Here is a 27,599-nt window from a genome sequence, read left to right on the forward strand (position 1 = left end):
TTCTGGGACATGCTTAAGTCACGTGTACATATGTGTAAAGAGTTTGGAAATGGCATCAGAATGTGTGCACATCTTTGTTGATACATGTTTAAGTCTCATGTGAGCTAATAGAATCTATGCAATTCTGGAGACTATTAGGTAAAAATGAGTATCTGTATATGGTACAGAAAATAATCTTCTATGAATAATATTCTGTTTGCTTATTTCTATCCCCCAAACAGAAAACATTCAACAAGAACAATTTTATCTATGTTTATTTAATTACAACAAAGAACAATGTATGCCAAATGGAAAAAAATACTTTAAAATGATAAAATATTTAGAAACAGAAATGACTAAATTTAGCTGAAGGAATCACCCAGGTGCCATTAAAACACATTTGGAACTTACAATTTGTTATTAGTGTAAGTTAAATTTAGCAACCGAGTCCAAGTTCACTAAGAGTTGTCAAAATACTTTCAAAATGTTACATCAAAAATTGACAACATCCATAAGTATTACATAAACAGCAAACAAAAAATCATTTAAAAAAATGTATCCTGAGATAAAATAAAAATCACACTATGCTAGATTTATACCCCTTTTCCCCTCACATACAATTGTGAGGCTTCAGTATTTTGCATGTTCCAGGATAAAGTAATAATAATATATGTTGATGCAAATTTAGCCATTAAAAATAAACTACTTAATAACTTAAATATTCCTACAATGAAACATCCAGACTCTAGTTTCACTAATGAAAATTTTATGAAGACATAAATTGCATTTGGTTTTAACTCCTCAAATCATGACTGAAAAAACTTTCAACAAAGAATTCTAGGCTTTTTTTTTCTCATACCAACTGACCCAGAATATATTTTAAGAAATGTTTATTTTCTGTGCATATTTGTTTTAAAATTATAAATCCCTGAGCACTTTTTCTTCTTCCTCCTCATCACTGTCAGTGACATTGACTTGCTGGATGCTAGAAGGAGTTGATGTCGGGGCTGTGAAGACATTCTCCAAGGCTCCAATGTCCAGTTGAGGCACAGGGTTTAAGTATTCTTCCCCACTGTGGCTATGACTGTTATAGAAAGAAGTTCCATTCATGTTCTCACAACTCCGAGAATTTTCGCTGTGTGTGCGTTCACTTGAGTAGTCTCTAAAAGAATAGTCTCTATTTAAAGCTGAAAATATAGCCTCATGTTTTTGGTACCTGTCTTCATAATAACCAAGGCATTCTGGCATTGAACTCGGAAAATTTCCATAGCCAAAGGGAGGCCGACTGTAAGGGCATGTACTGCAGCAGAAAAACACAAACAAGGAATTAGATCTTGCCCACATACTGCCTTGCATACAGACTAACACAGCAAGTTAATGCATCCTCTTCAGGGCTTGGAAAGTTCCTTTCTGCAACCACTTCATGTATTCCTCTGCTCTTTTCCCACTGCCCAGTCCCCATCCACAAGAAACCAGCACTGTTATCTATCATTAGCCTCAGGCTTCTTACCTTTTGACAACCATGATAACAAAATTGCTTATTCTGGTCTTTCTCTCATGATGCCTCATACCACATAAGGTTTTGGAAATGCAGATGTGTGTTGAGCTATGCTAAGAATTGACACTTAGTGGCTGGGCGTGGAGGCTCACACCTGTAATCCCAACACTTTGGGAGGCCGAGGTGGGCAGAATATGAGGTCAAGAGATTGAGACCATCCTGGCCAACATAGTGAAACCCTATCTCTACTAAAAACACAAAAAATTAGCTGGGCGTGGTGGTGTGTGCCTATAGTCCCAGCTATTCAGGAGGCTGAGGCAGGAGGATTGCTTGAACCCAGGAGGTAGAGGTTGCAGTGAGCTGAGATTGTGCCACTGCACTCCAGCCTGGTGACAGAGTGAGACTCCGTCTCAAAAACAAAAACAAAAACAAACAGAATTGACACTTAGTAAACAATGCAATGGTGCAATAGTTGTTTTTCCTGGTTTTTTTTTTTTTGAAAAGGAAGCTCATGGTGGGGGGGGGGAATGTATAACTACATTGAAATCTAGAGATCCGGAATATTGAGGCACTGAAACAGAAGACAACTTAAATTTTTTCATTGACATTCAATAGTAAAGTAAATTTAAAACACTGTTACTACTAGAAAGATTTAAAACTGATAGTAAACTATGATCTTAAAGGTCTTTTCCAAAACATTTTTTGGAGGGCAAGAATGTGAAGAATCAAAAAGACATTTTGCAGTTTTACAAATTACGGTTTTTTGGCCAGGTGCAGTGGCTCACGCCTGTAATCCCAGCACTCTGGGAGGCCAAGGCAGGCGGATCACAGGGTTAGGAGATCGAGACCATCCTGGCTAACATGGTGAAACCCCATCTCTACTAAAAATATAAAAAATTAGCTGAGCATGGTGGCGGGCGCCTGTAGTCCCAGCTACTTGGGAGGCTGAGGCAGGAGAACGGCGTGAACCCAGGAGGCAGAGGTTGCAGTGAGCGGAGATTGTGCCACTGCACTCCAGCCTGGGCGACAGAGCAAGACTTCGTCTAAAAAAAAAAAAAAAAAAATGGCACATCCAAAATTTCTGCCACTTTCTGGGCACAGTAGTGCATGCCTGTAGTCCCAGCTACTCAGGAGGCTGAGGCGGAGGATCACTTGAGCCCAGGAGTTTGAAGCCAGCCTGGGTAATATAGTGAGACTTCATCTAAAAAAAAATAATTTTTAAAAAAACATTACACCTCAAAAATTCTGCCACTCAGACCCATTTGTCAATTTTTTTAAGTATTATTCTCTTTCAAAGGCATAAAACAGGAATTATAGGAAAAGGTAGAGTCCAACCATCTAGTGACAGATAATCATAAACATAATGACCATACTCATCAGCAAAACCCATGGCAAGTTAAGTGTTTCATTTCTTGCCTTTACACACACACACACCCCAACTTTGTTTCCATACTTTTAAAAACCTAAGTATGACAGACTAGACATTATCTCAAATTCTGAAACTATGCCCTACCCCCAAATCTTCAAGTACTAGGTACCTTGCTGGTGTTAATTATAACAAATGAGGTAAAGTTTCTAAAATTTTTCAGGTTTCTATGCCTACTGCCACTCTTAGTTCAGGCATTTTAAATTTAATATACATGTCCTGAATATACTGTGCTTCTTTTTTTTTTTTTTTTTTGAGACAGAGTCTTGCTCTGTCACCCAGGCTGGAGTGCAGTGGCATGAAATTGGCTCACTGCAATCTCTGCCTCCCAGGTTCAAGCAATTCTCCTGTCCCAGTCTCCCAAGTAGCTGGGATTACAGGTGCCCACCACCATGCCCAGCTAATTTTTGTATTTTAGTAGAGATAGGGTTTCACGATGTTGGCCAGTCTGGTCTCGAACTCCTGACCTCAGGTGATCCATCTGCCTCGGCCTCCCAAAGTGTTGGGATTATGGGTGTGAGCCACCGCGCACGGCCAAATACACTGTGCTTCTGGCTAGCACAACTTCGCTCATATAGCAGGTCTCTCCATCCATTGAATTCCACAGATAATTCAAGGATGATAAGAGGCTGACTAATGGGTACAAACATACAATTAGAAGATATAAGTTCTAATGCTCAGTAGCACTGTAGGGTGACTGTAGTTAGCAATAATGTCTTGTGTATTTCAAAGTAGCTATAAGAGAGGACTAAAAATGTTCCCAATATAAAGAAATGATAAATAATGAAGGTGACAGATAACCCAAATACCCTGACTTGATCATTACACATTTTATACATATTTATGACATGTACCCCATAAATATGTAAAATGTTATGTATCAATAAAACAAAAATCTCTCCCTTCCACAAAGCCTTCACTTCAGCTAGAAATAATTCACCCAGTAACTATCTTTTTCAGGACTCAGTGTAGGCAAGATGCTATGTTAAGGTTTGGTAGATCATTTTTTAAAAAACATAAAATCTAAGTATATATTAGACATGTGCTAAAGTCTATAATGCCAGCATTATAGTGACTATTTTGGTTTGGTAAAGACGAGTTAGTGTTATGTTCAGAGAACAAAACGATCAATTAAGACAAAGGCAATCCTAGAAGGTTACATGAGTGAAAGTAAAAAACTATAAAAGCATCATGGTGTAGGGAGAAAAACATTACTTAGAATAGTCCAAATAATAATATTATCCAATAGGTAAGCATTTACTATTTTTTAGGCATTGGCTAAGGAGTGTATATATTATTTCAATATAACACTGAACGACACTCAGAATGACCCTAACGGATAGATACTATAAATATCTCCACTGTACAGATGAGGAAATGGAGCTTTAAAAAGGTTAAATAACTTGCTCAAAATGGTAGAATTAGTAAGTGGTAGACAGAATCAGCCAATTTGACTCCAGAACTTGTTCTCCTAACTACCATGCCACCCTACCCAGGCTCTAGTTCTAGCTATGCCACATAAGAACCTGGTAAACTTAAGTAAATCTTACTTTATCTGATCCTTGTATCCTTCTTATATAAAATAGGGATAGCAATGCCTGTTCTGTCAACCTAAAAGGTCTGTCATAAGGAACAGGAGAATATCAGTAATGGAAACTAGAAACACTATTTCAATGTATGACTGGTAAGTCTTATAAGAAATTATTGCAATCTTTAGCTTGAGGATTTGACTTTGGTTCTTTTTTTTATTTCTATCTCCTTATTGATATGATCTATCTGGTAAGACATTGTTCTCCCGGTTTCCTTTAGTTCCTTGAGCATATTTAAAACAGCTGATTTAAACTGTCTAGTAAATCCAATGTCTCACCTTCCTTGGGGATAGTTACTACTACTATCTTTTCCTTGTGAATGCCCTACTTTCTTGTTTCTTTGCATATCTTGTAACTTTTTGTTGAAAACTGGATGTTTTGAATATTATAATGTGATGCCACTAGAAATCAAATTATTTCCCTTATCCAAGGTCTGTTGTTGTTGCTTGTTTGGGATTGTAGTTGTTTATTTGGTTTTCTAGAGTATTTTTGTAAAGACTGTATTCTTTGTTATGCATGGTCACTGAAATCTCTGTTCAATTAGCTTAGCGGTCACAAATTTGAAAGAGATTTCCTTAAAAACCTAGAAACAAAAACAAAACAAAAAATATTATCTTGGTCTTTGCAGATTGGCTTTGAGTTGGGGCACTCCTTACATACTCAGCCAGGCTGTTTTCAATTCAGCCTTAGTCTTTACTTCCTGCTTACACAGAGCCTACAGATCAGTCAGTTAAAAGCTCGGGGTCTTTTCGTGTGTTTTCTGAACATGGGTCTAGTTCTGGATATGTGTGTGGCCTTCTGGATGTCCTATATATATATATAAAATAGTATCATTACTTATATATATATTTTATCTATATAATTTAAGAGATGGGATTTTGCTCTGTCACCCACGCCAGAATGCAGTGGCATGATCATAGCTCACTGCAGTCTCAAATTGCTGGGCTCAAGCAATCTTCCTGCCTCAGCCTCCCAAGTAGCTGAGACTACAGGTACACCACCACACCCAGTAACTTCCAGAGACTTGAATGGTTGGTTTTTAAAAATAGTTTTCACCAGTTACACTAGTTTGCTAGAGACTAGGTCCATGGAGCTCCCTGTGCTGTCATCTCAAAAATGAACTGTATTCTCACTTACCTTTTTAATCATTTGATTCTATTTCTGTTCTTAAACTTTGCTCTTGGATGCAGTTAAATAACTTAGAAACAAGTTGGTCCTTTCAGGTCTTGCTTTTAAGAGTTTTGAGCTGAGCATGGTGGTTCACGCCTGTAATCCCAGCACCTTGGAAGGCCAAGGCGGGTGGATCACCTGAGGTTAGGAGTTTGAGACCAGCCTGGTCAACATGGTGAAACCTCGTCTCTACTAAAAATACAAAAATTAGCTGAGCGTGGTGGTGTGGCCTGTAGTCCCAGGTATTCCGGAGGCTGAGGCAGGAGAATTGCTTGCTCGAACCTGGGAGGCTGAGGTTGCAGCGAGCCAAGATTATGCCACCGCACTCCAGCCTGGGCGACAGAGTGAGAATCCGTCTCAAAAAAAAAAAAAAAATTAGAGCACAATGGCTCATGCCTGTAATTCCAGCACTTTGGGAGGCCAGGAGCTTGAAACCAGCCTGGGCAACAAAGCGAGGCCCTGTCTCTACAAAAAAATGAAAATATTAGCTGGACATGGTGGTGCACACTTGTAGTCCCAGTTATTCAGGAGGCTTAGGAAGAAGGATTGCTTAGGCCCAGGAGTTCAGGGCTGCAATGAGCTATGCTCATGCCACTGCACTGCAGCCTGGGTGATGTAGTAAGACTCACCCCGTTAAAAAAAAAAAAAAAAAAAAAAAAAAAGTTTTTTAGTTGTGACCATAGCAACATTTAGGCTAAGGCTATCTGAAGCAAGACCCTTCTGAGTACCAAATGTTCTGTGCCCCATAGAAGTTTTCTAATCTAGTTAGTGGCACTATTCCCAGCACTGTTCGTGCATGATTGTCAGATACTGTTTTCTCTAATCCTTTCAGGTGGTTCTCTCACCGCCTTGGGTTGTTTCTTCACAAGTATTCACTAATTAGTACTTCACTGAATATTCAAGAGGGGCCCTACACAGTCACTTGGAGTTCCCTCTGTGTGTAGCTCTTTTCTCTGGTACTCTATCCTGAAAAGTCTAGCTAACTAGGTCTCACTGGACTTGCAGTAGAGACGGGTGAAACCCCATCTCTACTAAAAATATAAAATTAGCTGGACATGGTGGTGGGCACCTATAATCCCAGCTACTCAGGAGGCTGAGGCAGGAGAATCACTTGAACCCAGGAGGCAATGCAGTGAGCCGAGATCATGGCATTACACTCCAGCCTGGGCAAAAAGAGCGAAACTGCATCTCAAAAGAAAAAGAAATGTCTACATCCAGTGGATAGGATGATTTTAGACTCTGAACCAATGTGTGAAACACCTTGGGAATTTTATTTCTAATGAAAGTCACATAGAGCCCTGGGTAAAAACAAGATTCTTCTGTGCTTTACCTGGATCAATGACAAAAACTTTCTATTCCTTTTATCAAGGTTAAAAAGTCCTTCCAGCCCGGTGTGGTGGCTCATGCCTGTAATCCCAACACTCTAGGAGGCCAAGGTGGGCAGATCACTTATGGCCAGGAGTTCAAGACCAGCCTGACTAACATGACAAAACTCAGTCTCTAATAAAAATACAAAAATTAACCAGGCACGGTAGCTTGTACTTGTAATCCTAGCTACTCAGGAGGCTGAGGAACAAGAATTGCTTGAACCCTGGAGGCAGAGGCTGCAGTGAGTTGAGATCACACCACTGCACTCCAGTCTGGCAGGCAGAGCAAGACTCTGTCAAAAAAAAAAAAAGAGAAAGAAAGAAAAAAATCCCTTCCAGGGTCTTGGCTTTATAGAGAGGTTTTAGTTTCAGTACCTATTACCACCTCGAACAGGGGAGCAGAGCAGGGTCAAAAACCTCATCTCTATTCGCTTCGCAGACATTAAAACTCAAGTTTATGTTTTTTTCTGTTTGTTTTTGTTTTAGAGACAGGATCACAATTTGTTGCCAAGGCTGGCCTTGAACTCCACCTCAGCCTCCCAAGTGGCTGGGACTACAGGCGCATGACAGCATATCCAGCTTAAAACCCAAGTTTATAACCAATGTAACTATTTCTGAATCTGAAAATCATCTCCAGGAACATTATAACTAGTTTTCAACTTGTTGATCATTTTGGCACATGGTGAGTTCCTTGCTGGTGAGATCACGTAAGTATTAAATTATTCATATTTAAATTCAACATTTCTAGCTAGTTACAGCAGAAGGTATTCTATGTTAACGAAGTCTATCATGTTTTAGGACTGTAAGTTTCCCTCCTCCATAAAAGTTTAGGCAAAAGTTTGTATATGTATGTAGATATGCATTTTTATGGAAGGAGTCTATAACTTCTATCAAATTCTCAAATGGGTCTCTGACCCAAACAAAGGTTAAAGAGAATTGCGTTTAACCTTTTATTCATTTGCCTAAAATTTTACAATTTCGATGCTATTTTACAAATCCAGGAATTCTTTGAACTTCCCCACCATATATCTGAGTGTATTTTCCATATATTTCAAGCTAGTAAATCCCCATTTGTCTTCATATCTTTTCTTTATCCCTAATTACAATAGATTTTAAACACATATTTTTTACTCAATGGCCAACAGAATGAGGATCCTATGTATCGCCCTTGAATATGAAAGCCCAATATACTGCAAGAAGAAGAAAGAGGAAGGGGTAGGGAGAAAAGAACTAGTCTGAAGAACTAATGCAGTACACAGAAAGAGAGCATTTTGATAAACACAGTATGATGATGGTTAAGATCTGAAGGCAGGAATAAGATGTTAGCCCCAGAGATGGGGAGCAGCACTTTTGAGTGTCCACCTGTTTTGTAAAGTGACTCCTTGATTAAACCACCTAGCCTACTTGATTTTTACTCTACATACACAGGGCAAAATGAACTGTTTGGTGAAAAAAAACATTTTTTGGTTTTTTGAGACATGGTCTCACTCTGGTGCCCAGGCTGGAGTACAGTGGTGTGATCCTGATTCACTGCAACCTCTGCCTCCTGGGTTCAAGTGGTTCTCTGCCTCAACCTCCCAAGTAGCTGGGATTACAGGTGCCCCCCACCACACCTGGCTAATTTTTGTATTTTTAGGACAGACGAGGTTTCATCATGTTCACCAGGCTGATCTAAAACACCTGAACTCAGGTCATCTGCCCGCCTCGGCCTCCCAAAGTGCTGAGATTACAGGCATGAGCCACTGCACCCACTCAGAAATATTCTTTACAGGAGATTCCATTATCAATTGGGAGAAGAGAAAAATTGAGAGAGAATCAATTAATTTTGGCATTTAGAGTTTACTGAAATATACTATCTAGACAGTCATAAATAATCTATTTCCTTGGAAAAATTATCATCAGACACATACAGTTATAAGTCAGAAAAACAATTGAAAAATACTATAATTCATAAGGCTAGTGTTCTTTTCTAAAAAACTATGCATAGCTTAATGTTTATAATTGACATACTGCTCTGACATTCTTAAATGAAATAAAATTCAGTATAATAACTACTTAGTCACTTCATTTGGTTCTTCCAATAGCATTATTATTAATTAGCAATAATAGTATTAATGAAAAAGGTAGTTTTTGTCTTCTAAGAACTTACTTTTGGGCAGGCACGGTGGCTCATGCCCATAATCCCAGCACTTTGGGAGACTGAGGCGGGTGGATCACCTGAGGTCAGGAGTTCGAGACCAGCCTGACCAATATGGTAAAACCCCATCTCTACTAAAAATACAAAAATTAGCTGTGCATGATGACAGGCACCTGTAGTCCCAGCTACTCAGGAGGCTCAAAGAGGAGAATTGCTTGAACCCGGAAGGCAGAGGTTGCAGTGAGCCAAGATCACGCCACTGCACTCCAGCCTGGGTGACAGAGCAAGACTCTATCTCAAAAACAAAGAACTTACTTTCAAGAGCTTCCTTTTAAAATGTTCCTTAAAGTGTCAGATAATTTGTACATTAACAGCCACATCTTACAAGCCTTGTCATGAATGAGTAAGATAGACTTCGAGGATTTAATCTATGTAATATGTAAGGAAACATTACCTGCCCCAACGTCCACTTGACTATGTGAGTTTTTTATTCAAAAGTATATTTTTTTCCATATGATTCTCTGCTAGCAACTAACAGCTGTCAATCAAGAGGAACCATCATAAAAGAAGTCTTACCGATATAGTAAAAAAGACAAATATGAAATTCAAAATCAATCAAACCTGAATTTGACTATTGGCTCTGCCACTGTAAAATCTTGATGAGGTTATTTATTAATCCATTTACTAATCCCATTAACTGAAAAAGTAGAGGAATATTATACCCAAGTCACAGGATTGTTATAAAAATGACATGTAAAAATTCTTAGCTCTCAAAACACTAAAACAAAGAAAAATACAACAAAGAAAAAACTAGTAACAGCTAGAGTGAGACTGTGGTACACAGCCCATTGTAATTGACTCTTATTCGCCTATCCTGTGAGTAAATAGGGTCCAAGCATTTCCCATATTACAAAATTAATTATGTAACAAATATAATTTCCACAATTTTTGTTATAGGCCTCAAGGCTCTAACTAAGGCCAAGTGTTCCCAAATTTATTCATTTATTAAATTCAATCTACATCCTTCTTATATCTAGGAAAAATTTTGTAAAATTCTCCAAATTTCCTGTAAAATCCTAGATCCTAGAAGATAGCAATGAAAACAGATTATCAACCCCCCGGCCTTAAATTAAAAGTCTCTTGAGGTTTGATCCCTTGAACTAAAATACTTAAGGCCGCAAAAGATAAAAAGATTCTACATAAAACAAAACAACCCTAGATAACAAAATTCTCCCTTTCTCCCTATCTAATCCTCTGGTTCCACTTTCTTCCAGTCCTGAGCTAAGGACCCAAAAGCAGGCAATCCCATTATAAATTGAAATAACATAATATATACCTCAAAAGTTGTTTCTATTGAGGTGTAGGTATACCCTAGTGGGAAGCAGATTTACTTGTTAAGTAAGAAACAAAAAAAGATTGGTGTTAGACACTTTAATGCTCCCGTCTCAACAGAAACCATCTCTGTCTACACATTTAACAGTAATTGAAAAGTAAAGGCTAGGCCGGGCATGGTGGTTCATGCCTGTAATCCCAGCACTTTGGGAGGCTGAGGTGGGCGGATTATCTGAGGTCGGGAGTTCGAGATCAGCCTGACCAACATTGAGAAACCCCGTCTTTATTAAAAATACGTGACGCATGCCTGTAATCCCAACTACTTAGGAGGCTGAGGCAGGGGAATTGCTTGAACTTGGGAGGCGGAGGTTGTGGTGAGCCGAGATCGTGCCATTGCACTCCAGCCTGGGCAACAAGAGCAAACCCCCATCTCAAAAAAAAAAAAAAAAAAGGAAAGTAGAGGCTAATACCACTCTATCAGAATACTTTGAAGGGAGTTAAATTTCTATCATTCCAAAATGAAGTTATACATTTGTTTTCCCTAGGTATTTCCCTATGAAAATGAATTCCTTTATTGGTAATTTACATGGGAAATTTTCCAGTTTGGTAAAAAGGGCACAAAGAGGTAGTATAACTTTGGTCTTGTCATTTAACCTAGGTAAATAAACAATTTTTCACTTAGACCAAGTGCCCTCCTCTATACCCTTGCTATTCAAAGTGTGGTCCATAAACCAGCAGAATTGGCAATTACTTGGGAGCTTGCTAGAAATGCAAAATATCAGGCATACTATACCCCCATATAGGATACTACTATACCCCAGACCCAATGAATCAGAATCTGCATTTTAACAAAATACCACGATTTATATACACATTAAAGTTTGAGAAGCATACCCTCTATACAATAAGCACACCTCTATACATTTGACTAAACAATCTTAAGGTCTCTTATAGTTATTTTGCATGAAAAATTCTATCTGACAACATTAAAGCCTATATTCTTTTTCTTTTTTTTTTTTTTGAGATGGTCACCCAGGCTGGAGTGCAGTGGTGTGATCTCAGCTCACCGCAACCTCTGCCTCCCGGGTTCAAGTGATTCTCCCGCTTCAGCCTCCTGAGTAGCTGGGATGACAGGCACATGCCACCATGCCTGGCTAATTTTTGTATTTTTAGTAGAGACAGGGTTTCACCATGTTGGCCAGGCTGGTCTCAAACTCCTGACCTCAAGTTACCCACCCACCTTGGCCTCCCAAAGTGCTGGAATTACAGGCATGAGCCACTGCACCCAGCCTGAAGCCTATATTCTTACATAACAAGAGTCAGCTGGAGCTGAGTTAGAGCATGCACTCTCTCTAGCTCCCCCAGTCCTCACCTGGCCCTCTCCATCTATTTATGTTAACTGCTTGTCTTCTATTCAGCAGAATTGAAGAAGTCCCCTTTTAAGTATTTAAAAACAAACAAAAAATGTTGTCACAGGTAAAAACTCATCAGTTGAATGTTTAGGTAAAAGGAAAAAAAAATGTTAATTTACCTTGATGGGAAGTAGTGAGGTCCGGGTAGGAAGTAAGGGTGATGAAAAGAGAATCTTGGTGGTGTCCCGAACAGTGTGGCTGGATGGCCAAGGTGGGGGGGCTGGTAGACATGTGGGTGTGGAATGGGAGAAGCCTGGGGGATTGGAGCACTTCTGGGACAAGGGGAAACGCTGGAATACTCCTTAGGAGGCTGGATGGTCGAAGTTGCAAATCTGGCATGGGCAGTACTTGCACTATTTGAAATCCTGTTGGTGCTCTCTAGAGAGACAGGGGTGGGTTGCTTCACAGTGTGAGTGCCTTCAGAGTGCAGCTGATGAGTGTCTGTCTGGGAAGGCCCAGCAAAGCGTTGGGGCGGGAGTGCTGGATAGAGCGGCAGACTTGGATCCTGGACAGCCACCTGAGCAGCACTGGAGACGCTGGGCTGGAAAAGTGTGACAGGACTTGGGCGCTGGACTGCAGGTGTGGGCAGCTGGATGGCAGGTGAAGTTTCACCTTTAGAAACAAAAATAGCATAAATCAAGAATCAACTGAGTCATTCCACGTTTTTCTTCTTTCAGTGAAGTTTAATAAATTGTATAAGCAGAGGCCTTCATCAACCACCTTACCTAACTGCATCATCACATCAAACCATTCTGTTTCATTTGCAGCATTTTGAACAAACTGAAGTTATCTTATTTTCTTGTTTATTTACATTTTTTGTCTCTCTCTCCCAACTAGACTCTAAGTGCCATGAGAAGAGCAACCTTTTCTGTTTTGTTTGCTGCTGTATCCCCAGGGTGAAACATTCTGTCTGGCACAGAAGAGGCCCTTAACAAATATTTTTTAGATGAATAAACAAATGAACAAAATTATTGATAGATATACCCAAAGACTGAAAACACATAAATGTTGGTATGCATATACACATTTAAAAATAATAATAATATGAAGCTATTGACACTAGGTACCTTTAAGGAGCCATGATCTAAGACAGGGGACAGGGCAGTGGGGCAGGAGGAAAAGCTAGATTTTCATTTTATACCTACTGGTACTATTTGAATGTTCTGTTTACCTAAATATATTAATCTTATTTTTAATATTACTAGGGGTTTCAGAGTAGCAGTATGGGTCATTTTTCTTTTCTTTTATAAACTTCTCTATATTAAACTAAATTACAAATGACACTTAATTTTTTTAGCCAAAAAAACTTAAACAACAAAATTATTTCCCTCTATTGTATTCAATATGAATACAAAAGGAAATTTCCAAGTGAGAACAGGACTTGCCACATGTCAACCACTGGTGACAGATATAAAAGGAATACTATTGCAGCAGAGCATGAAAGATATGGCAGAATTTTTAAAGGTAGGTGAAACAATTATGTTTTAGCTTTCTGTTCCTGAAGAAGACAGGACTACTGATTGAACTGCTAAGTGACCCAAATGACACACCTAGCCTAAATTTAATTCAACTTTCCTGATGAAAGACAGATGGATGCCACAGCAAAAGAGTCATGATCTAGTGTATTGCAATACAGTTCCGAATCCATTAATAAAGAAGATGCAGTTCAAGAAATTCTGTGGTTGGACATGTCTCTGTCAGAGACTGAAAGAAATGTGGATCTTTTTCCAGCCTCATCCAGGTGACTTCCCTCTCCTTCCTTTTCTCCAGATAAAGCAGATAATACCCCTCTTAAAGCAGGAAGTAGGGAATTAAAGGACATAGCCACCTGTTTGAAGATGGCCTCTGACCCAGTGAAGTAGAGAAACAGGATGTAATGATGCTGCCCTGATTCTCACCTGATGAGGTTATATGGACTAGCCCTCCTATCTATGAGGCACAGGCCCTACTCAGGCCCTTCCTGATTTATAATTTCCCTTGTCCACGTTCCCTCCAAACCTCGTAAATCTATCACTTATCAGGAAATAGTGTAAATCTTTGTGATTATTTGCATGTCTGCCACCTCAACCATGATCACCAAACTGGGAGATTGAGAGCAGGAACTCTCAATTCCTATTTGTATCCCAGTATCTAGCCAGAACCTGGTTAATAAAAAACAGTTAAGAAAAGTATGAATGGATACAGCTTCTATAAAAGTTCCAAAGCCTTTAAATGAATAGGAATACTCATATAAAAGGAGAATGCTAGCATAACTGGCATCAAAGACATGTAATCAAAGATCTGAAGAGAATTCCAGACTACTATGCTGTAAGCGAGACACGGTAGTGGGATGGGGTGGGGGGACTCATCTCACCTTCACTTACATATTTTTCTATACATGCCCACTGACCACCAGACCTTGCAGCACCACCCCCACTGACACCATACCCATTGACCAGAGAGCTTGCAAGCTGTCTGAAAAAACTAAGATAAGCAGCATTCCGCCATAAATCTTACTCAAGGTAGTTAACTCTATCGCCTGCATGTGAGAATGGCCTCCTGGCGAATTCTAGAATGACAATCTAGAATTAGAATGACAATCCTAACCCCTAGGATTGTAATAGTAAAATTTCTAGGATTGAAATACTAAAATCTCCGCCCAGGGAGATTTTCTGATCATGATCAACATATGAGTTAGCATGATTCCTTACTTGTCTGCGCACCCTGCACTCCACCCTGCATATGTAATGACACTCACCTGCCTCGTGAATTACGCATATCACCCTCCTTAAGACACCACAGTGCACTCCCTTGGAGAGCCAGCCAGAGAACCCTTTCTCCTGCGCTGTCTCTCTTAATGCCCAATCTTTCTAGGCATAAGCCCTAACAACCCCTGTCTAGGAAAAATTTGCCTGGTCTCTTGTTAATTTCTGTTACACTGAGAGCCAAGAACCTTGTGCCAGTAACATAAGCACTTTCAGAAACTAGAAACAGGTTGGGTGCCATGGCTCACATTTGTAATCTCAACACTTTGGAAGGCCAAGATGGGAGAATCACTTGAGTCCAGAGTTTGAGACTAGACTGGGCAACCTAGCAAGACCCCAACTCTACAGAAAAAAAAAAGAACTAGAAAGAGAAGAGGAGCTTGGGAGATGGTACTAAATGTGAGTGACAGAGTAAACAATGTACCAGACACAAAAATAATACCAGACAAGGGCTGGGCGTGGTGGCTCACGCCTGTAATCCCAACAGATAGATGGAGGGAGGCCGAGGCAGGTAGATTGCCTAAGGTCAGAGGTTCAAGACCAGCCCGGCCAACATGGTAAAACCCCATCTCTACTAAAAATACAAAAATCAGCCGGGCATGGTGGCATGCACCTGTAATCCCAGCTACTCGGGAGGCTGAGGCAGGAAAATTGCTTAAACCTGGTAGGTGGAGGCTGCAGTGAGCTGAGATCACACCACTGCACTCCCACCTGGGTAACAGAGCACAACTCTATCTCAAAAAATAATCATAACAATACCAGACAAGACAGATTCTATCAAAGAAATAGTAAAAGTAGTTATATTTATATCTATAATTGCTACGACTACCTTATTAACTCTTTGACAGCAGAGACTATAAAAAAACTTTATATATTTTCCTAGCAGAGTTTGCCCCATAATAGGATTTAATAAACCTTAGTAGTGAAGGTGGCAGGCAAGCAGGCATACAAACGTGCCACTGGAATTCACTCAGAAGATATCTGAGATAAAACTCACTGTCACAGGGGAGATTAAACTGCCACAATTCACATATATTTACTGAATATCTTAATGGGATAAAAGTGTACTGGGAAGATCTAGTACAGGACAAGTGATTGATTAGAACAAAAAGGTTTGGTAGAATACCCAGTAAAATGTAATCAGCTTGAGGGCCGGGTGCAGTGGCTCATGCCTGTAATCCCTGCACTTTGGGAGGCTGAGATGGGCAAATTACTTGAGTCCAGGAGTTCGAGACCAGCCTGGCCAATGTGGCGAAACCCCATCTCTACTAAAAATACAAAAATTAGCCAGGCGTGGTGGCGCTTGCCTGTAGTCCCACCTATTTAGGAGGCTGAGGCAGGAGAATCGCTTGAACCTGAGAGGCAGAGGTTGCAAGGAACAGAGATCATGCCACTGCACTCCAGCCTGGGAGACAGAGTAAGACTCCCTCTCAAAAAAAAAAAGAAGCAGCAGCTTGATTGAGAGCCAAATAATGGAGAAATATTACTAGAAAATCCATTAATTCAGTGTGTGAAATATTATGCAGTAGTAATCACAACATATATAAATTTATGATCCTGGCTAAAGAGAAAGTCAAAAAAATCTACCCTGGGGTTATTCAATTTTTGGAATATTGATACTGGCTAGGGAAAAGGCTGATAGAGATTAAAATAAAAAGTTCATAGAAAAATGGAGATTATTTTACACAACAATGCTAAAAATACAGAAGAAAGAAATGTGCCTCAAAGTCACAGTTACTATGGCTAACTGGCAAAAAATAAAAAATGATAACAAAAATAACAACAAAAACAACAAAAAACCTTCAAAAGTTTGTCCAAATGTACAAATAAGCCCAACTGCGGTGAGGCAAATGCAAAAACGTTAGGCAGTCCAAAGGAAAACAGAAGGAGCCACATCTGAGAGACCTCAAAGTCAATACTAATTGACTCTAAATATTTTTACAAAAAGGAAAGAATCAGTGGAATTATTTAGTCATTACGGTATAAACAGCAACTGAAAGAGAATAGACAGACTCAATAAATTCTTTCTACTAAAGAAGACCTTAAGAAGATTTCTGAACCCTAACTAATTTTCAAAGCAAATAGGTTAAAAATATTAGATCAACTACCATATAATGACAAGTTCAAAGAATGTTCTAATTCAATTGACAAAAAGAATATAAATAGATCTTAGATGGCATTCACCTAAGACTTTTTTTTTTTTTTTAAAGGAAGAGAAAGAAAAAGAAAACAAAAAAGACAAACCTCTGTACAGGCATGGGGGCTCACAACCTGTAATCTCAGCACTTTGGAAGGCAGAGGTGGGCAGATCACCTGAGGTCAGGAGTTTGAAAAACCAGCCTGGCTATCATGGTGAAACCCTACTAAAAATACAAAAATTAGCCAGGCATGGTGGTACATGCCTGTAATCCCAGCTACTAGGGAGGCTGAGGCAGGAAAATCACTTGAACCCAGGAGGCAGAGGTTGCAGTGAGCTGAGATTGCGCCACTGCACTCCAGCATGGGCAACAGAGTGAGACTTCATCTCAAATATATATATAAATATAAATATAAATATTTAAAAATGTTTTTAAAAACCTCAAGGTAGAACTGAGAAAATTTTAGACAAAGTAGGTACAAATGGCTTCTGCCAGAGATTTTTAGAAAGTTAATATGACTTCCAGCTATTGAAACTGGTGACCTTGAGAACTCTAGCTTGGTGAGTCTATTAGCTACACCTGAAATGGTGGTGAAATCTATACAGTATGATATTAATGCGCAAAGCTTGCTACAGAAAAAGAGCAAATTGTTTCTATATGAGAAAAATCACATACCTCACTATCTTGGTATCTTTCTTCCATGGAAATAAAGCAAACATGCTTGAAAAACAAAATTATCATAACTTCATATTTAGAATATGAAATTACTTGAAACAAACAAAAAAGTATATAAATCAACATCTGCACATGACAAGATATTAAAATTATGATTCCCCAAGATTATAGCACACAAGAGATGTGCTATAATCTGTTCTAAAAGCTTCACAAATGATTTAGAATATTAAATATACAGTGAAATTTCCAAATTTGCAAGTGATACTGACTTCTCTAAGTAATATAACACCAAGTTGATGAGAACAATCTATAAGAATATATTTCAAAGCTATATGATTGGGGAATAAAATAGCAGATAAATTTCATGATTATTAAGGTGTATATCTTAATAATTCCCAAATTATGCTTGTAAGATAATGTTCTCTGTTTATCTTTTAAGATGCAAGAAATAATTTTGTTTGTTTTTAGAGACAGGGTCTTGCTATGTTGCCCAGGCTGGTCTCGAACTCCTAGGCTCCCAAAGCACCAGGATTAAAGGCATGAGTCACCACAGCTGGCCCAAGAAATGAATCTTTACTGACACTATATATCACCAGAAATAAGGGATACTGTAAAAAACAAAACAAAACAAAAAACTAAGCACAAACAAAAAAATAATTGTTGTCTTAGATTTGATTACTGTTGTGCATAGCTCTGAAATGCTTCCTATAATTCTACCTACCATACTTAAATACAACATCATGGAGAAAGAACCCTGCCAACATTAGAAAAAATTTTCCAGTTTCTACTCAACCCTTATCTTTGCTCAGAATGGCATAAAATTAATATATCAAATGTCAGCTGCTTCAAATAAGAACACTGTTAATTCTGTTTCTGGGAAGAGAAAATATACAGCATTTAACAGTGGGTAGAAGCAGATGTAAGTGAGGTCTTGGAAAAAGGGATAAAAAGAAGAAACTTATATTATGAAAACAGAAATCATAACATAACACAGGCTGGGCATGGTGGCTCACACCTGTAATCCCAGCACTTTGGGAAGCCGAAATGGGTGGATCACTTGAGGCCAGGATAACATGGTGAAACCCCATCTCTACTAAAAATGCAAAAATTAGATGGGCATGGTGGTGTGCACCTGTAGTCTCAGCTACTCGGGAGGCTGAGGTGGGAGAATTGCTTGAACCCAGGAGGCAGAGGCTGCAGTGAGCCGAGATCGGGCCACTACACTCCATCTTGGGTAATAGAGCAAGACTCTGTCTCAAAAAATAAATAAATAATGTAACAGAAAAACAAGGTAAGCGGAAAAAGTCATAATTAAGCCTGGGTTGAAATACAAGATTAAAGAAGTCACTACCAAATAGTGAAGACTGAGAGTGCCTGACTGTGCTAGGAGAGAATAGGGCTATAGGATCAGCTTTCTGCATCTCTCTCTTGAGTCTAGACATCTGGAATGTAGCTTGTTGCTATCAATTGCTAAAATGATACATTAAAAACAACAACACTGAAAATGTCTAAAATTCTAATAAGTCAGTTTCCAAGGTATCTAAAACTCTCAGCTCATATGGGTGGCTTTATTACCAGAAGGATTTAAACAGGTTAAAAAAAAAAATAGAAAAAGCAGGTTTAAGCAGTCTTAGTAGTTTCAAGAATGTGGGCCAGGTGTGGTGGCTCACACTTATAATCCTGGCACTTTGAGAGGGCAAGGTGGGTGGATCACTTGAGCCCAGGATTCGATACCAGCCTGGGCAACATGACAAAACCCCATCTCTAAAAAAATACAAAAATTAGCTGGGCATGGTGGTGTGCACCTGTAGTCCCAGCTACTAGGGAGCCTGAGGTGGGAGAATCGTTTGAGCCCAGGAGGACAAGGCTGCAGTGACCTGTGATCCTGCTACTGCACTGCAGCCTGGGCAACAGTGTGAGACTCTGTCTCAAAAAAAAAAAAAAAAAAAAAAGTGACAGCAAGTAGTGAATGTATAAAGCTCTCCTTTAAAAATGGTTAAAACATGTTCTGGGGGCCAGGCATGGTGGCTCATGCCTGTAATCCCAGCACTTCGGGAGGCCGGGGCGGACAAATCACCTGAGGTCAGGAGTTCCAGACCAGCCTGACCAACATGGAGAAACCCCATCTCTACAAAAAATACAAAATTGGCCGGGTGTGGTGGTACATGCCTATAATCCCAGCACTTGGGAAGGCTGGGGCGGGTGGATCACCTGAGGTCGGGAGTTCCAGACCAGTCTGACCAACATGGAGAAACCCCATCTCCAGAAAAAATACAAAATTAGCCAGGTGTGGTGATACATGCCTATAATACCAGCTACTCAGGAGGCTGAGGCAGGAGAATTGCTTGAACCCGGGAGGCGGAGGTTGTGGTGAGCTGAGATTGCACCATTGCACTCCGGCCTGGTCAACAAGAGTGAAAACTCTGTCTCAAGAAAGAAAAAAAAAATGTTCTGGAAAAACAAACCAATGATGAATGGCCCTATAACAAGTTATTAAGATATTAGCTTCTCAATTTTTGGTTCTTAAAATCAATAACAGGAATGTAAAGAACTCAGAGGAGACATTTAGAAAGATTAATATAATGAACCAAACAAATATTTGGTAGAAAATAGATTACTTCCACTGCTTTTCTAGAGCAGTGAGAGAATGGTCTCAACAAATCAGCATCATTACTAAGTTCCAGGACAGGATGCCTCATACCCCATTATCAAGACATTCTTTCATGCTGTTAGTAAAAAGACTCTCCTTTTTCCTATTGAATTACCTCAGTCATTTCCTGCATTATCTGCCTAATCTATGGGCCCATCCTGATTTGCTTAAAAGGTCTGAGGTTTTACACATGGATTATTTGCTACTCTGGAAGACTCTGGTTTTGATGTCTACTGAAATTTTTCCTTCTCCAATTTAATGTTCTCACTTTCCCTCTTCTTTTTTTCCCTTAATATTGTTGTTCCAAATTCTTAAGACTAACAGAAAGAAAACTTCAAACTTGAGGTAAAATTTTCTTGCAGATATTTAAAAAATAGTAATCTACAATAAAACTAACTCACCAACTGGATGAGTGATGGGATTCTGTAGGCTGGGAATTACCACAGAGTATGTAGGTGAGCGGTAAGGATAAACTGTTGTAGGATTTGTAGAGATGATATTCTGTGTGGTACCAGAAAATACATTGGAAACACTTAGAGGGAATCGTTTTCGCTTCCCTGGACGAGGCTGATAAACCCAACCTATAGAAGACAAAATATGTTTAAATGTGTAGCCTCTATTTAGCCTTTAAATAATGTTTTTCATACTAACATGCAAAGCACTTTAAAGTGTTTTTAAAACAAATTATTGTCTAAAGTATCTTTTCCAGCTCCGGGATATTATTTCAGTGAATGACTTCTCCACTGTGTATTTTAACATACATATCCAAATAGCTCCTGACTAGTGGCCAATGTTACAACTCATAATTGAAAGGAAGAGGGTCAATTTTTTTTTTTTTTTTTTTTTTTTTGAGATGGAGTCTTGCACTGTTGCCTGGACTGTAGTGCAATGGCGCAATCTTGGCTCACTGCAACCTCTGCCTCCCAGGTTCACGGGATTCTCTTGCCTCAGCCTCCTGAGCAGCTGGGATTACAGGTGCACACCACCACATCTGACTAATTTTTTGTATTTTTAGTTGGCCAGACTGGTCTCGAACTCCTGACCTCGTGATCCGCCCGCCTCGGCCTCCCAAAGGGCTGGGATTACAGGCGTGAGCCACTGCGCCCGGCCAAGGGTCAAATGTTTTATAACCAATGACACAGAATGAATCTGTAGTAGAGTCAACATCAAAACCCCTGTACTTGAATCCCAAAGCCTTTCCTCCACCTTATCAAACAATGCCTATGACATTATTCATCTCCTCATTTCCTCACTTTCTGTAAGATACAATTGTCTATATCTTACAATGCAATAGTCACTAATAATCAGTCACCTTTTTTTTTTTTTTTTTGAGACAGAGTCTTGCTCTGTCACTCAGACTGGAGTGCAGTGGCAAGATCTCAGCTCACTGCAAGCTCTGCCTCCTGGGTTCACGCCATTCTCCTGCCTCAGCCTCCCAAGTAGGTGGGACACAGATGCCCACCACCACGACTGGCTAATTTTTTTTTTAAATGTATTTTTAGTAGAGATGGGGTTTCACTGTATTAGCCAGGATGGTCTCGATCTCCTGACCTCGAGATCCACCCGCCTCGGCCTCCCAAAGTGCTGGGATTACAGGTGTGAGCCACGGCACCCGGCCGATCAGTCACTATTTTTATGCCTAGTTCAAGAAAAGTCAGTCTCCTAAACTCAGCAATCTCCAAGTCCACAAATAACTCAATTTCTTCCAAAGTCAGACCAGTGGAACTATGGCATTTGCAGCCACTGTGTAATCAGAACAATCACTGGTTCCCTACAGCTGCTGCCTCTGACCTTCATTCCTAGAACCTCTCTCCCAATATTTCAGAAAATAGTAAGTTTTGTCCCACCTTGCACAGACATGCTGGCCATACTTGCATTTTCCCAAGCTTAATCCCTATGTTCTCACTGCTAGGGAGAAATCGGATTTATTTCACACTATATCATGACAGGGCTAAATCTGTCAATCAGAAGGCAGGACTTTGTTCTGACAATCATATGTTAAAACGGAATATGGTGACAATCCCTGCATTCTCATTAAGTGTAGACTGCATTTTTTTTCTGTTGCTATCATTTTAACACTTCTATAGTTTACTTGCAAAATCATAGCCTAAAGCTTTTGAGATGTACTTTCATTAAATTTATATCTATCTAAATCAAAATCACAATGAAACTGCATGTCCTCTGATTTGTATGGGTTGGTGAATATGAAATCAGATACCCCTTTGCTTGGTTCCACTTAAGGAAACTCATGCCCAGTGTCATGTCAATTGTTGTTATATTAGTCATTATTCTCTTTTTTGTACATACCAGAATAAAATTATACATTTTTGTCTTTCAAACTCAACCTACCCTAATCTTTAACTAAATAAATTCATTTAAAAGAAGTAAGAGGCATTATTTCATTTGATTACCAGGAAATTCCTCTCTGTGCTTTTCTTTAATCTTTTGTGCTTCATCGTAATAGGGTTTCTTTTGTTCTTCACTAAGTTTGTTCCACTCTAACCCAAGCTGGACACTGATTTCTGCATTGTTGGCTGCTGGGTTAGCTTTGGCTAGTGCTGGTCGGTGGATCCTTGCCCAAACCATAAATGCGTTCATGGGTCGCTTCACATGACCATTTCTGTCCTTACTGAAGGGAGTGTCTGGTATGCCTACATGACAAAAATTAAGAGGCTAAATTAATGTGCCACACACACACACACACAATTTTAAGGTAAAGTGCACCTCCATCTATACTTATTTTTGAAATATGTGGAGGAAATACACACTTCAGTATAACCAAAAAAAACCTGCCAGTATTCCACAATTCCTTACATCCCCTGAACTCGCCATTCTGAACTGTAGTTTAGAATGACTCCTTTTCCTCAAAGAGAATAATACTGTTGAAGATACTGTGGAAATAATCATGTTGAAGAGAGTAAATTGTTGGCTTATTACTTCTTTGATCTGTATTATTAGTACCTCTAACAATAATTAACATTTAGTTTATTTACCAATAAAAATATTCTATCATTAAGGGACAGGAACCATGCATGACTTACTCATGACTATAATCTTAGCTAGGTAGAGGTTCTCTAAACATTCACAGGAACTCATCTACATGCTGCTCTTGTGTCCTTTCAAGCAAAAATATTTATCAAACTATAATACTATATTAGTTGTATTTCACTATGAAGCTGAAGTTCCTACCAAGTGGAATCATCAACACTAGTCCCGTGTACTGGGAGAAAAATGAGAGAAAACAATAAAAATAATTTTTTGGGTCAGGCAAGGTGGCTCACGCCTGTAATCCCAGCACTTTGGGAGGCCAAGGCAGGTGGATCATGTGAGGTCAGGAGTTTGAGACCAGCCTGGCCAACATGATGAAACCCCATCTCTACTGAAAATACAAAAATTAGCTGGGCGTGGTGGCTCATGCCTGTAGTCCCAGCTACCTGGGAGGCTGAGGCAGGAGAATCGCTTGAACCCAGGAGGTGGAGGTTGCAGCGAGCTGAGATCACGCCGCAGTACTCCAGACTGGGCAACAGAGTGAGACTCGGTCTCAAAAAAAGTGTTTTGGAAGTCACAGAAGGCAGGTGCAATGGCTCACATTTGCTTCTGACCTTCGTTCCTAGAACCTCTCTGCCAATATTTCAGGAAAAAAATGAGAGAAAATAATAAAAGTAATTTTTTTGAAAGTCAGAGAAGGCAGGCACAATGGCTCACACCTGTAATCCCATTACTTTGGGAGGCCGAGGCGGAGGATTGCTTCAGCTCAGGAGTTCAAGACGAGCATCTCTTTTTCATAAAATAAAATTTAAAAGAAGAAAGTCACAGAGCCAGTTGAAATTTCAACAAAGGAAGCTATCAAATTCACATCTCTCATGTATTTTATCAAAAATAACTGTCCATAAATTTATATTTTAGGATTGCCTGATATATTAAAAATTTCTTAAAAACACTAAGGATGAAATAAGTAGTATAAAGAAAGCTTTCCCTTTCTTTCCTTTAGAAAACAAAAATCTAAAAAATACTAAAGAGAAAAGCAACAGAGTGGAGTGGAGAGGAAGAATCAACACAGAAAATTTAAAAAATAAATAAAGTTAAAGAAAATATGAACCAAAGATTAATACGACTTTCCAAGATGTTCATTGGCAAAGTGTTCTGTGTGAACTAAATCGTAAAATAAGAATTTGCTAACTTTATATCTGGAAATACTGGATAGAAATAAAAACATCTATTTGTACTTGTTACCGCTGCAACTAGTCATTTCTTTAAAAACAATATTTATGGTTCATTCTACCGTATTCTTTTCAGTATTTCTATAAGTCCTTACCTTTCAGAGGAATAAACACTAAAATATTACATCGAATCACGTACTGTTTTCTGCTAGAAGAATGTTTACTGTTCATTTTTAAAGATAGCCTCTATAATGGGTACAAACTTTCCTATTTAATTATAATCCCTTTTTCCATTAAACACCATAATTTCTTCTATATCTTGACACATATAAAAGTACTCAGCTATTATAATACAATATTTTTAATCTTGATTATTTGTAGCATATAAACTGAGGGCTCTGTGCTGTCTAGAAAATACCTCTATTTTTGTGTACAAAAATTAGTCCTATCTAAATACTGGGCCTTAAAATCGATTTTTTAAAAAATACTTTAGAATCTTGAAGGCATTCGTGTATTTTACTGCTACATATACAAGTCGATCAGAAGTGATACCTGTGCAGACTCTGCCCTGAAAATAATCGGTTCCATGACTTTACTTTTGTAGTTTAGACTTGGGAACTGCTGACAAAACAGCTATGGGCAACACAGGTGCAGTTTTGAAAACCCCTCTCCCCTGCTGTCTAATACCTGCATCTGAGGGCAACACGGTGAGCGGGACATCTTTGGTTTCGATTTTTACAGAAGGCTCCAGTAGGGACTGCATTTTAATAGGCACTGGTGTAAGGGGGACTTTGGTCAATCTTATCAGCTCTGAGGGCGGAGCTCCCTGAAACTGGATCCGGGCCCCAGGGGGGACCGTGTGGAGAGTCAAAGGGATCCTGAGGTCTTGCTGGTGCGGCCCAAAGGCACCGGACGTTGGGGCCAAGATGACCTCCGCGCTGCCATGAACTAGGCCATTGGACGCGGGCTCCGCGTCGAGCCTGCAGTCCTCGAGGAGTCTCTCGGGTTCCTCCGTTTTGATCACACCTTCTCGGATGGTCGCCGGGCTTTTGCCATCCCCGCCTTTCATCGCGTCTCTCATGACCTCCTCGGCCTCCAGCTTGCCCTTCTCGTTCCCTCGGAAGTAGCCGAGGGCCGGTCCCGGACCTTCCAACTTGACCACCCTGGAGGCTCTAGGACCGGTCTCGACGCCCCCACGAGGACCCACTGACGGGTCCAGGCCGGGCCCCAGCTCCTGCTTCTTGGCCTTGAAGTGCAGCGCCCGAGGCTGCACCGGGTGCAACTCCGGCCTGGAGGGGGCGCCCTCGGACGCTGACGGCGGCGGCAGGAGCCGAAGGTCGGGCCTGAACTGCAACAGCCGCGCCTGCGCGGGCGAGGCAGCGGCTTCCTCGTCCCGGGTCTGAGGCTGTGGTAGCAGCAATACCTGCTCTGGCTTCACCTGCAGCAGCTGCCGCACCGCGGGCGGTAAGCCGGACGCCACGGCCTCCCCGCACGACGAGGCCAAGGTGGCACTGGCGGCCGCGCTTAGTGTGGGAGGCGACGGAGGGGGCTCCACGGCCGCTGCCCAAAAGGTGGTGCCCTCGACCGGCAGCGGGAGCGGAGCGGGACGCAACGGGCGCTGTTGAGGCGGAGGCTCCGGTCTGGCTCTCTCCATGGGGGAGGGGGACGCCCCGGCCTGGATTGTGAGCTCAGCCGTTTGTTGGCGACCTTCCCCCTCCCCCTTTCGGTTAAGAGCCTTGCAAGGCCTTTGCTACCCAGAACCCTACGCGGTTCAAAACGCAGCTGTCTGTTTGGGCCTCACCAATCACAAGCGACCGATACCCCTGGACGGCCAATCACAGGCGGGTTTTCCGGCTCTTCCCGGTCCCTACTCTCGCCTCGTGCTGAGTCCTCGAATCACCTGCCATGGCGGAAGCCGCCGCACTTGTTGCCCATTTTGTCTGACTCTCCCTCTCTTGTGGAGTTCTCTCCCCGGCCGTTGTCTTTAGTTATCCCTACCCCGCCCGGAGCTGCGACAATGGCGTTGCCCAGGAAACGCTGCGCTTCCAGGCCACTGACGTCCAGGGAATAAAGTCTTGCGTCACAAGGCGGGCGACGCCTTGTGGGCCCGCTCTGTGCGGAATGAGTAATCTGTCGGCCCTGAGTATCACCAGGGCTTTTGAATCTTTGCCAAGGGAGAATGGTGAAGATTTTGCAAATTATCAGTAACCCATTAGCTGATCTTGCTGGGGAGGCTTTTCGACTTTGTGTGATTATTGTGCTAAAGTTTCAGTTAATCACCAGGCCCTGTGGTCCTACTTCCAGAATAATATACATCCCAAATTCGTCCACTGTTTTGTGTTTCTACCTGCCATTATTCTGTTGCAGGCTCCCACCATCTTTCACTGGGATACTGCCTTAACCCTGTACATAGTCTCCCTGTTTGTCACTCTTGCCCCACTACACTCCAGCTACCAGTGATCTTTCGAAAACGTAAATCTGAGGTTGTCACACTTTTCCTAAAGCTTTCCGTGGCTCCCCACTGATCATGTGATGAAAGTCTAAAATTCTTAGCAAAGCCTTAAAAATCCCCCAATGGCTTGGGATCTAACCTACTACTACTACTACTATTAGATTGGTGCAAAAGTAATTGTGGCTTTTGCTCTTAAACAGTTGCTGAGTCTTTGGGTTTCAGCCACATTGGCCCCTTCATCATTCTCTTTCTACTGTGGGCTCCGTAAACATGCTCAGCGTGCTACTCTTTCCTTTGTGTCTCCTTAATTCCTCCTTCCCATTTTTCAAATTTCAGCTTAACTGGGACTTCTTCAAAGAAGCTTTTACTGACTCTGAAAATCAGATCAAATCTTGGTCTACTTATACCTCTGTCACTTCATTTGCTTACCACGATTTGTAATTAGAATTTTTATGTGATGATTCTACTGCCTCTTTCACTTGACTATAAAGTCCTTGAAGGCAGAACTGTTTGTGTTTTGCCCATCACTGAATCCCCAATGCAGACCATTGAGCCTGGCATATAGTACTCAATAAATACTTGTTGAATAAATAACTGAATAGCAACTGTGATAGGGTAATAATAAAATAGTAATAATCACTACCTGTGTTAAGGGCTTACTCTTATGCTAGACACTGTTCCAAATCCTTTCCATGTTTATGCTTCTCCTTTTATTAGTATTGTGTTTATTTCCATTACACATCACCAAGAAAAACAAAAAGAAATCCTGTATTAACATTTGTTGCATTTCTAAATGACATTCTGGCCAAAAGCTATAGTTTATCTTGACGTAGATGATTTTTGCAATCAAGACAAGTTATCACTCAAAGA

General features: G+C 40.4%; 1 protein-coding gene across 2 annotated transcripts; it reads right to left on the reverse strand.

Moving 5' to 3' along the window:
• Positions 1-236: 236 nt before the first annotated feature.
• SOX30 (SRY-box transcription factor 30) lies at positions 237-26,296 on the reverse strand. Of its 2 annotated transcripts, XM_003900440.5 has the most exons (5): positions 24,965-26,296; positions 22,529-22,768; positions 20,519-20,698; positions 12,030-12,522; positions 237-1,279 (listed from the first exon to the last, which is right to left on the reverse strand). In XM_003900440.5, the coding sequence occupies exons 1-5, from the start codon at positions 25,929-25,931 to the stop codon at positions 898-900; spliced, it is 2,262 nt and encodes a 753-aa protein (XP_003900489.1). In that variant the 5' UTR covers positions 25,932-26,296; the 3' UTR covers positions 237-897. The 2 variants fall into 2 exon arrangements, with proteins under 2 accessions (XP_003900489.1, XP_009207746.1); XM_009209482.4 differs by lacking the exon at positions 12,030-12,522 and having other exon boundaries at positions 1,161-1,279; positions 24,965-26,278.
• Positions 26,297-27,599: the final 1,303 nt, after the last annotated feature.

Source organism: Papio anubis, chromosome 5, assembly GCF_008728515.1.
Source record: "Papio anubis isolate 15944 chromosome 5, Panubis1.0, whole genome shotgun sequence".
NCBI classification, from domain to species: Eukaryota; Metazoa; Chordata; class Mammalia; order Primates; family Cercopithecidae; genus Papio; species Papio anubis.